Here is an 11,572-nt window from a genome sequence, read left to right as displayed (position 1 = left end):
GCCACGCGCCAGGCACCACGAGTTTATTGCACGCGGTCGCGGCGGGAGCGCCCCGTCCCCGCGGGTACCCCGCCGCCGCCTCCCGCGCCCAGCGCGGGGCTGCCCGGAGGGGCCAACGGTTTCACTGCGACTTGCACGGGGGGGGGGGGGAGAGGGAGCCGGGCAGGGAGCAGGGAGGGGTCCAGGAGAGGACGAGAGAGCAGAGGGGAGCAGCCCCAGCCCACAGGGACTGGGGGGCTGAAGGGACAGCAGCTCCCAGACGGGGAAGGCAGGGGACACCAAACGTGACATGCCCCCCAGGGCTAGGGTCCTGGAGACACATGGGACTGGCAGCCCCTTCCCGCTGCAGCAGTGTCCACCAGCAGCTCCCAAGACAGTGCTCCCTCGCCGGTCCTGGACCCGGGCCTGCGCCTTTTGCCGGCTGGGGGACACGGATCGCACCCTGGGAAGAAAAGGAGCAGAGTTAGCACCCCACCAGGCAGCCACCCCGCTCCCTGCCCCCCTGAGCTCACTCACCTCAGAGCCGATGGCTCAGGCCTGCCTCCTTGGCAGGATGAGCCACCGAGCAGAAATGGTGCTTGCTCTGCAGTTGCTGGAAGGGACTGAACTGTCTCCTCTGCTCATGCTTCATTTTTTTAATCTTCTTCACCTGTGCAGAGGCAGGAAGGCTCTTGGGGTCAGAGGACAGAGGCCTCTGCCTCCTCCCACCCACCCCGGCCCAGGACATGGCCAGCACCCACCTTCCCTCTGTCAAACTCCTCGTCCCACTCATCGATGACAGTCTTCCTCCGGGCACATGCTGCGTCCTGAATGGCATCCTGGCTGACAGCGGAGATCTCGCCCTCCCAGGTCAAGACTGCAGAGCAGTGCGGTCAGCATGGAGCACCATGCTGTGCTCCGCTGCACCAACCTGTGCAGGGCCCCCAGCTTGGGCCAGCAGCTGGAGCCCCTCCCGCCAGCACCCCACTCTGGGGGGCCCCCCAGAGCCCCTCAGCCAGGTGCATCTGCCTGGTTCCAGGAGCCCCCGCAGCTGCCTGCGCAGGGAGGCGCGTGGCTGTTCGCCCACCCAGGCAAGGAGGGATTACCTTGTTTGCCATAAGCCTTGTCCAGGGAGTGCCCAAGCAGCTCCTCCACTACGCTGGACTCCTGGCTCCCACGTGCTGTGCCAACCTCATGGCTGGGCTCAGGGTTCGGGGCAGCCAGGCAGTGCTTGTATCCATCTCCAGTCCAACTGTCCTGGGACCATGCTGCCTCTGCAGAAAGAAGGCAGGGTGAGGACAAGCCAAAGGGAGCAGAGGGAGCTTCTGTGTCGCTCCATCTTCAAGGCAGATCTCGCTCCAGGAGACACTGTTGCGACTAATGAGGTCCTGATGGCACAAGGTGTTTGGGTACACTGGGGCCTGTCCTGGGCAGGGAGGAGCTGGGAGTGAACCATCCCATCCCCATGAGTCTGGAGTGGAGCACACCCTCATCCAGGGTACAACCGAGCAGCACGCAGGCCTGTGGGCAGGGCAGCGAGGATGGGGGTCAGGAAGATGGGCACCACCTGGCAGCTGTGGGGACCAGCAAGCACCGGGGACTGCACACCAGTGCGCGAGGGGCTGCGTGGGCCGACGAGCAGCCGGCTCTCCCCTGCCAGGCAGCAGGCAGGGAAGAGGCACACAGTCATACCTGGGGTGCAGTCTGCAGCGCGGATGCCGCCAGTAGACGGCCGCTCCGCAGCTAGGCTGTTGAGGCTTTCTCTCCGCTTGCGCTTGCGGTGCTCCCTCTCTCCAGCACCAGCCTCCATGCGCTGCTGCTGCTTTGTCCTCCAGGGCTCTGACTCAGCTTTCCTAACGCTGGGAAAGGCAGCAGAGGTCAGCTTGCTCTGGCCAGACCAGAGGGGGATGAGTTTGAGCTCCCCGCAGGACAATGGGAGGCAGGGACACCCGCACCCCAGCACTGCACTCAGGGAGGGGGTGAAACCAGCCCCAGGAAGCCAGCGCTTCAGGTCCAGGCTCCATGACAGGGCTCGTCCCACCCACAGAAGACAAGAGGCACCCAGCTGCAGACCAGGGAGCGTGAATTCAGGCAGAGCGGAGGTGTGCAGGGCTCTCACCTGTGCCTAGGCCCTCACCTGCCCAAGGACAGCATCCCAGAGCCACACTCTTCTGTCTCCATTTTCCTTTTTTTCTTTTTCTTCTTGAAGGGGGTGATGGGCTCCGCATCCAGGTAAGTACTAGGGTCTGACATGTGCTGCTTGGGCTTGCTCTTCAGGTCCTGACAGCCTGGCCCCTCACGGCCACTGCTGCTGCCCTTGCTTGCTGCATCCTTCTCCATGAGGGACACCAAGCCCTCCTGAGCAAGATTATTCTTTTTCCTGGGGGGGCTGGAGACTTCATCCTTATCCTTCACAACCCGAGCACGAGGGCTGCCATCTGCTCCATGATGCTCCTTTCGCTGCTTCTTTTTGGAGGAACCAGAGGTGACCTGGCTGGGCCCCTTCTCCCTGCTGCTGGGAGGAAGGTGGTGAGAAGGGTGGGCAGTGGAACCATTGGTCATGGGGGAGGCTGGGAGCCGAGGGGCTGAGTTGAGGACAAAGCTGAAGGCAAGCTTTTCAGGATTTGGCAGTTTGAGAGCAGATGAGGACAGCCTGAAGGACAAGAAAAGAGGACATGATCTGAAAGCCAAGTCAGGAGCAGGAGCTCCTCTCTTCCTCCCCAGCCCAAGGTGCACGAGCACAGAACCCAACTGGTACCATCTCAGCCATGAGATCTGAATCAGACCCTGCTCTCTGAGCAGCAGCTGCAAGCGCACACAGTGACTCTGCAGCTGCCCCGTGCCAGCCACGCACAGGGCACACGCTGTCCCACAGGGAATTAGGAAACAGTGAGTGTTGCTGCAGCACATGCTGATGGTGAAGGTTACAAGAGAGACCCGGAGCAAGATCTCGACCAGGCTGGTGCCTCCTGATCCCACACGACACTAGTACGTGGTCAGAGGCTGCAAAGCTCCCTCCCACCCTGTGCCGGCAGTCAGAGAAACTGCTCTGCTTCTAGGATCCAGTGCAAGCCCTGCCAGCCCAGGAGAACAAGAGAGCCGGCTGCCAAAATCGCCGCCCAAGCCAGCTGCGATGCCAGTTGCCTCGTGGAGTACCCAAAGGCTGCTACTGGCCTTGCTCCCATGCAGGAGCCTGGGAGCGACTGGCACTGCTTACCTCGACTTGCCGAAAGGCAAGGGAGTGGAGTCAGGGTGAGTGGTGTTCATGGGGCAGGTGTGGTCAGCAGACTGTGGGCGAGGTTGTGCATGCTGGTCATTTCTGCTCACCTTCTGCGTGGTGCTGCCCTGCAGTTATTGACATAAATAAAAACTCGGTGGTCTAAAGAAAAGAGTTTCCGTGAGCCAAGAGGAGAAAATAAAAAGGGGAGCCCAGAGAAAGAGGAGAGGAACGGACACAGATGGGGGGAGGAAAATGGGGGGTGATAGAAGAATCAGAAGTGTTTTCAGTTAGAAGCACAAAGTAAAAAAGGAAGGAAGGAAATTTAAAGAACAGAAACCCCAGCAAACTGTCCTGAGTTCTGGCTGCACAGCGGCACCCAAAGGGCCAGTCCACGCTGCTGCCCAGGGAGGAGGCAACTCCAAAGCCCTCCTGCTGCGGTGTCACCTGCTTCCACTTGCCCCAGGGGACACGCTACCCTGAGACAGCTGGCAAGGCCACCCCACTGCAGGGACTGGCACAGACCCCCTCCATCCTGAGCAAGAAGGCAGGAGCCACTTCTCCTGCATCACTCGGGGTGCAGGGCCAGGGCCCCTGCTGTTGTTCGCATCCCCGACACAGAGGGAGGACAGAGTAACTGCTGCAGCCCTGGGGCTGAGGGGCTCTTGCCACTCACCTCCAGCTTAGCAAGATATCCAGCATTAGCTCTATACTTGCCCCCAGCACAAAGCCCCAGTACAGAAGGCACAAGGTGCCTAGTGAAGACTTCGAGCAGAAGCTCAGACTCACCTTTTTGGCAGAGAGTGCCGGCTTCTTGGCGGGTGGTGGTGACACAGTGCTGCTCGGCGCCAGAGCAGCATTGGCCAACAGGGAGGATTTCAATTTCGCCGGCTTAGAGTTTTTGGGGGCAGACGGCTTGGCGCTGGGGCCAGCAGCAAGGTCTGTGCCACAGTCTGTTTCCTGAGAGGTGCAGAAGCTGCTGGTTCTGCTCTTGGCCTTCTGGGATGCTTTGGCCAGCTTCCCCACTGTGCCATGTGCTGGGCTGGCAGCACTGCTGCTGCAGAAGTCCTTCTCCAGGGTCGCAGCATTCAGCTGGCTGGGGCTGGGCTCCAGCAGCAGCTTGGATGAGGTAGGTGGCTGCTTGCTGTCCCAGGAGCCCTGCTGGGTCAGCTCCGCTTTGTCCCTGGTTGCATTGCTGGTGTTGCGGAAGCCCTGAATTGCTCTGGGTGCAGAAGGCAGCTGTGGCAAGGAGGATGCCTTCTTGGGCCTCCGGGCTGCATCATCAGGCAGCGCTGTGGCCGTATGGGTGGCTTTGAGAGGCAGTTTGGGTGACGGGGACCCAGCAGGCAGCTTCTGTGGACCAGTTCCGTTTGGCAGCTTCGGCCTCATCCCAGAAGTGCTGCGGGCCACAGGGACTCCAACATCCTCTGGCCCTGGCCGTTTCTTCCCTGGCAGCACATCTGGTCTCTAGACAAAGAGAAAGAGAGAAGTTCAGCAAGAGGAGAATTCAAAGAGCCAAGGTCAAAGAGCGATACTGCCCTCCCTGTCCCTCCCCAGGCACACACAGGAACCCTTGGCCCAGCAGGATTCCTCCTGCAAACCGTCCTCCCTCACACCAGCCCATCTGGAGCCGTGCGCCTGCCTCCCTGCGAAGCTGCAGCCCACCTGCCCTTAACAGAGCAAACAGAGGGGCAGCAGCTCCCAGCTCCCGAGAGCACTGGCCGAGAGCAGCCTTCAGGACTCACCTGGCCCATCAGTGGTGAAGACAGGGGCCCGTTTTTCAGAGTTTTCTTGACCTGATCAAAGGTGTTGCCAGCGTGGCCAGCAGCTTTGTCAATGGGCTCCTCCGAGCTCTTCTTGGGGTTGGGGAGTCTGGTGAAGGCAGAGAAGCGTACTTGTTAACTGCAAGGGTTTGAGTAACTGGAACACTCTCATTGCACACAAGAAACAGGAGCAAGAAGGTCCAAGGTGAGGTGCTCTTGATCTACAGCAAAACCATGACAAGGGCTGGACCTCTCCCCGCAACCCTCCTCCAAGCCAGTGCACGCACACAGGCATTGGGGCTACTTGGGCCAAGCTCCTTCCCACACGCAGGCACATGCTACCAGCCCTGTCCCAAATGCTGAAAGCATGGGGCAGAGAGGCCAGGAGACACAGGGCACTCTCACCTCACGTAGAACAGCACGTAGGCCTGCTGGTTGAGGACCACTTTGATGTTGCTGGAGCGGACCAGGTCATCGTTCATTTGATACCACTGGCCATTGCTGGCCTGCGGAAGAAGAGAGAACGGGGTCAGGCTGTGTCTGGGGACTCTCCAGGCCTGAAGAGCAGTAGGAACAGCACCCATCAGCACAGCTCCTCTCCCCAAAACCCACAGGCAGCCCAGGGCAGGCAAGGGAACTCTGTGAGAGCAAACCTCCACACTTCCTGTGGAGCACATCTTGTACCCCCCATCCAGAGCTCCACACCATGCACATCTGCTGAGCGGGCTCCTTTCTGCGCACTACAGGGACCCACGCACACCCAGCCCAGAAGAGATGCCAAGAGAGTGTCCTGGGCTCACCTTCACATAGCAGTAGTAGTGCCCTGCACGGCAGCTGTACCCAGAGTGCACCAGTACTGCATAGAGTCCATAAATGACAGGATCCCCGTGGTTCTGAGACATGTAAGGGCGGATGTCCAAGAACTCGGGGTACCCCACGTCCTGCGGAGAGAGGATGTGTCAGGAGCCTGCACAGCAGACAGCTTTCTTGCTAGAGCAAGGGAAGATCAGGTGCCCTACGAGTCCCATCTCTTGAGGGAGGGGGACCCGCTCTCCCCGAGCCACAATCATGGGGAGGAAGATGCCAGGATGAGCCAAACTCCAACCACACTGCACAGCTGGGGAAGAGCTGCAGGACTGAGGCAAAGTTTGTGCTGTACACAGGACCACCTCCCACCCTGCTCTGGACAGCAGGGCCTCAGGCCAGGAGACAGCCCCAGCTCTGGATTGCCAAGCACTCACCTTTGTGATTTTTTCTCCACCAAAGTCAGCAAACCGTTTCAGTGAGATTGTGAGAACATTGGAGGCTCGGTGGATGGTGAAGCGTTTACTGGCCGACACTTTCTTCTTACATCTGCACAGGAAAAACTTGAGCTATTCAAGCTGTTCCACCACCAAGATGATTGCCAGCCCTGGCCAAGCAGCAAACCCCACAGAAATGACTCTGCTGACACCACCAGGCACCACTCCAGGGCACCTGCTCACAGCCATGTCTGCTGCCCCAGGTCCTCCTCATGAGAGGAGGGAGCTGAGGAGGCCTTCATCGCAGGCTTCCACAGCTTCCAGTTTAGCCATGGAGCAGGTAGAGAAGCCCTCCCGTATTGCGGCAGGCTTTCCACCTGCTTCCCCCCAGCACACCCACAGGCCCCTTCCCACCCCCAGCCCCACACACTCACTTGGCACACATGTAGGCGTTCTCTCCGCCCAGCATATCTGGCTTCACAAACAGCTCCAGTGCCTGCACTATGTTTGCAGCTTGCTGCAAGGACAGAGGAGAGGTCAGGGCATAAGTGGCCTGTCCAAGCAGCAGCCCAGCTCCCCGCTGAGATGCTGACCCCCGAGAGATAACACAGAGCCACAGACTACATCAAGCCCATGAGCCTGCCACCAGTTAGGCACTGGCCAGCGTTCTGTGAGGAATGGCTGGACTGCCCCCCAACACCATGAAGCCTCAACGGGGGAGTTATGGCTCATGCTCAGGCAACAGGCACTGCTCTGCCAGGCAGAGAAGGCAGCACAACAACAGAAGCTGCTTCCCTCTTGCCTGCACTGTGCTTTGACACTGGCAGGCTAAGGAGCCTTGAGAGCAGTAACCATACGGTTGCAGGAACAACCCCCATGACAGCAGAGCTCCCCCCCATCATCGACCCTGCTGCAGTACCTCGATCTCCAGTGACAGGTCCAGGTAAGGGTCATAGGTGTCCGAGAAGTTCTTGCACACCAAGCACTTCACTACAAAAGAAAGAGCAATAAGCACACCCTGGCACAAAACTTGCACCCAGCACCACCCCAGCACAGCACAGGCAGCTGCAGCATTCCCCCTCTCCAGGCCTGGGCTCTGGGATGTGAGCACCAGAATTCACAGCCTGGCAAGGAGGAAGGCTGGCAATTCCACTATGTGCTGGGACAGCAAGTGTTGCTAGATAGCTGGCAACAGCTTCTTCCATCACCACAGCAGGGGTCATGACCCACAGGTTCTGCAAGACTGACCAACTGCAGCTCTCAGTAATTCACATATGCTTAGCAATTTTTCCAAAAGATTTTTACTGCAAGGCTCTCAGGGAAACAGCAGCCCTGAAAGTCACAGGTCCAGGACCTGGCAGCCAGCACTCACCACGGGATCGCAGGTAACCGCCAAAGATCCGGTGAACCAGTGTCGTGGCCTGGGTCTGGCGATCCAACCTAGAGACAGCAGCGCCAGATCTCACATCGCCCCTCCACAATGGCCAGCCCCACGGACCACTGTGCCCTCAGGACAGCTCCCCTGCGTGCTCTGGCCAACAGACAGGCTGCAGAGCTCCAGGAGTGGAGGGCAGCTGCAGCCCCTGCCAGTCTGTTCCCCCAGTGCCAGAGCTCAAGGGGTGGCACCAGGCTCCAATGCGCACCTTCCTCTAGAAGGAGCAGAAACGCCTGGCCAGAGCTTAGAGCTGGGCACTGCAGACAGAGGCAACGCAGGCTTCCCGGGACAGGGGGCCCAGGGGAAAACTGCTCGCCCACAGCCACAGAGCTGGGGCCGAATTAGCAAGCCCACGTGGATTCCTTGGCAATTGGGACAGGATATAAACCCATAGCAGGGTTTGGGAATGGGACCACAGCTATGTTGGGGCAGAGGAGTCAGGAGAAGGGAGCAGGCAGAGAACAGCCCAGAGCTGTGACACAGCGGGGCAGAGCGTTGGGCCATCCACCCAAGGACCCTTGGAGTCAGTACCTCCCTCTATGAGTCCAACCTGGGGGACACAGTCACCCCACAGTCCTGTCCTGCGGGCGCAGGGGACCAGAGAGGGGACAGCAGAGAAGAGCAGTGACAGGCCATCAAAGGCCCCACATACTTGGTACAGTCATTCAGGCAGGCCTTCTGCATGGCATCGATGGTGTAACGCAGGAACTCGTGTGCATCCTCCTGTCTGCCAAAGCGGATGTGCTCGGCAATGTCTGCAGGAGAGGGAGGAATCAGCCCCAGCATGTGCTGCAACAGATGCAGGCCCTCCCTCCCTCTCTTTTGGGGCAGGGACTCCACGGTTTGAGCCCCATCAACTCAAACCAGACGTCAGATGCATGCCGGCCATGGAGGAAGCCCCACCACAGCCCATGAAGTCACCAGCCCCTGGCAGGCTCAGTGAGTCATCTCAGAAGAGCTGTCTGCCAAGAGCTGCCCCGATCTCAAAGGTTTCTGCTCCTGCATTAGTCACTGCTCTCCTGCATGGCTATGGGAAGGGAGGGCAGCCATCCTTACTCTTGAGGTCTCGTATGAAGTACACTGGCTTTATTGCGTTGCCGCTGTTGGCAAAAGCCTCGATCACGTGCTTCTGCATAATGCACATCATGCAAAAGCCTCCTTGGTGACCTGGAGCAGGAGAGGAGAAGACAGGATGTTGGGGACAAACCCAGGAGAGACAGAGGCAGTACAGGGAACGGGGGATCTCTGGTCCAACACCGCTCAGCCGTGCTCCATTTTCCTACAAGCTCTGTGCTCAAGCACAGCTTTGGGGCATCCCAGGTACACAGGGACCAGCACACACCCCCCTGGCTGGCACAGCCCAAGTCACGGTACCAGCCACTGCAACCCTCCCCGCAACGAGACAGCATCCTATGTGGATGGTCACAGGTACTCGCTGGAGGAGCCCACAGGTCGGTCCTGAGGGGCAGATCCCACCAGAGCTCTACGGATGCACCTGCAAGCCCCATGTGCTCCCCTTGGTCACAGCTCAGAGCAGGGCCCACCGGACTCCATTTCAAAATCACCAATAAACAGCACCTGCTGCCTGTACACAGCCTTCTGCCCTGCCCTCACACAATCCCCACAGACAGGGACTGTTTGGGACCCCCAGCTCAGCCACCAGGAAGCCAGCAGACCCTGTTGGACCTGTCTTTGTCCTGGCTACACCCAGCAAAGACAAAGCCTCCTCAGACACAAGGATGCAGAGTTCGGGAACGCTGCTACGGCCAGGAAAAGCAAGCTATATGCAGGAATGGCCTCTCAATGGAGAAACAGGCAGAAGGGAGCAGAGAAGGCACACCTTGACACCTGCACACCCCTTGCCAGAGCAACATGCAGAGGTGCTGAGCGCAGCACTGGGAGCAGGACAAGTGGGCGCTCCTACTCCCCACCGGTGAAGCCACCCCAGCCCTGCTGCCCACCCAGCCAGGCCTTGGCACTCACAGGTGCGGCTGTGCTCCTTGGAGAGCAGGTAGTTGGCAAGTGGCGGCGTGTAGGTCAGGCACTGCACCGTGGCGTTGAGGAAGCAGGTGTTCCCTAGATTGTGCAGCCCGGCGCCGATCCGGTGGATCTGCTCCCACTTCATGGAGAGGCGCTCCACAGGGAATAGCACCTTCTGGGGTGCAGAGACCCCGTCCCCCAGGTCCCGCGGGGCATGGTCACTGCCTGCGGGGAGAGGGGCAGTGAGCCGCGGGAGCACGGAGCGTGGGGAGGGCCCCCCTCGCCCTCTCTGCCTTACCCTGCTTGCCGGGCTGCCCCTCCTTGGTGTCGCGGTGGCAGCCGGCAGCCTCGGGCCGGGGGTTGAGCAGCACATACTTCCCCGGGAGCAGCTCCTGCTGCCCGGAGGAGCTGCTGCTGGCGGGCTCGAACTCGATCTTCTGCAGCAGCACCTTCTTGGCCGAGGTGGCCAGCAACCGGCCCAGCTCCCCGTCCTCGCCCGCCTCCCGCCGGCCCGACTTCAGCACCTCCTTCAGCTTCTCCACGATCGGCATGGCGGGCCCCGGCGGCCCCGGCTGCGGGGAGGGCACGGGCGGTTGAGGGGGGCGCCGGCCCGTTCCGCGCCCGGCGCGCGACCGAGCGTTGCCGGGGCAACAGGCCGCAGCCTAGGCCCGCCGCAGCCCCGGCCCCGCCGCCGCGGACCCCGGAGGCCTCAACGGGTCCCCGCCCGCCGCCGCTACGGGCATCGCGCCCTCCCGCCCGCCGCCGCGCTGCCCCGGTCCGCCCGTCGCCACGTGCAGCCCGCCCGGTACCGGCGCTCCGCCGCGCCCGCCCCACGGCCGGCCCCGCGGACAGGGCAGGGGAGAGCGGCGCGGAGCACAGGCTGGGCCATCCCGTCCCGTCCCGTCCCATCCCATCCCGTGCTGTCCCGTCCCGTACTCACCATCCGGGTCCTCGCCAGCGCGCGCACGTGTCACCGCCTTAAAGAGGAGACAGCCGCTCGCCCGCCGCCGCCACAAACTCCTTCCGCGCCTGTCCCTTAAGGGGGCGGGGACAGCACCGGCCTCGCCTCTGCAGCGAATGCGCTCACTAGGCTCAGCCCACTGACGCCACTCCCACTCCTCCGTCCGCCTCGTTCCGCAGCCCGAAACGGACTGAGGGAGGAGCCGCACTTGCGCGTTACCTACAACGGCAAGGGGGCGGGGCCTGCCGCAAGCGTAACAACTCGGCTCTTGTGACGCGTCTCTGTGCGCAGGCGCCTGGCCCCGCCCCCGCCCCGCCCCGCCGGGCGCCATAGGGCCGCGGAACCGCCGCAGCGGCGGCTGTCCCGCCGGCTCCGAGTCAACGCGCAGCGCGCTCGGTCCGCTCCGCTCTGGGCTGGTGGGTAGCCGGGGCCACCGGGCGAGCCGGAGGAGCCGCCGCCGCCGCCGCTCTCGCCTGCCCGGGAGCTCCCGGCGCAGACACCCTGCACGAAATCGGGGCGACTGCAGCGCCTGGCGAGGAGAGACAGAAATTACAGCACAGGAACCATACAGCCGGTGGCAAAACAAGTGGAAATATTAAACTCAAAGATAGACTACCAGCAGCGACAGGAGTAAATGGCACATATGATATAACCATACAGTAAGCGAACAGGAGTCGTATATGGGATTGATTAGAGGTTGGGGTTTTTTTTTTCTTTTTCTTTTTAATTTTTCTCTTTAATATGTTGCAATTGCCCAGACTGGTCCAGTACGACATCTTAAACCTCCCAGGGACGCACAGCATGAAAACGCCCCTGGAGTGGGGCAGCGGGGATTTTTCCCGGCACGCTCCCAAAGCTGTGGTAAGGGGTGGCGGGCGCACGTGCCAGTGCCACCCACATCGCGGACGGGTGGCTCCATGGCACATGCCAGCACCGCTGCAACGTGGGAATGGCTCAGAGAAAGCGGGGCCCGAGGTGTGTGGGAGGGTTCACCGG

The 11,572-nt window shown here is 61.0% G+C and overlaps 1 protein-coding gene across 1 annotated transcript; it reads right to left on the bottom strand.

Annotated features, from left to right (window-relative positions):
- Positions 1-517: 517 nt before the first annotated feature.
- On the bottom strand, positions 518-10,166 carry USP36 (ubiquitin specific peptidase 36; the record flags this gene model as incomplete). The annotated part of the gene is made up of 18 exons (XM_082008297.1): positions 518-649; positions 741-856; positions 1,086-1,253; positions 1,672-1,838; positions 2,117-2,632; positions 3,197-3,324; positions 3,986-4,663; positions 4,942-5,068; positions 5,365-5,465; positions 5,760-5,900; positions 6,201-6,312; positions 6,635-6,717; positions 7,120-7,190; positions 7,573-7,640; positions 8,288-8,390; positions 8,692-8,802; positions 9,619-9,840; positions 9,914-10,166. 18 exons carry the CDS (start codon positions 10,164-10,166, stop codon positions 518-520), a joined length of 3,297 nt encoding a protein of 1,098 aa, XP_081864423.1.
- Positions 10,167-11,572: the final 1,406 nt, after the last annotated feature.

Source organism: Phaethon aethereus (assembly GCF_964289735.1).
Source record: "Phaethon aethereus genome assembly, chromosome: 18".
NCBI lineage: Eukaryota > Metazoa > Chordata > Aves > Phaethontiformes > Phaethontidae > Phaethon > Phaethon aethereus.
This window is presented reverse-complemented; position numbering and strand designations above follow the sequence as displayed.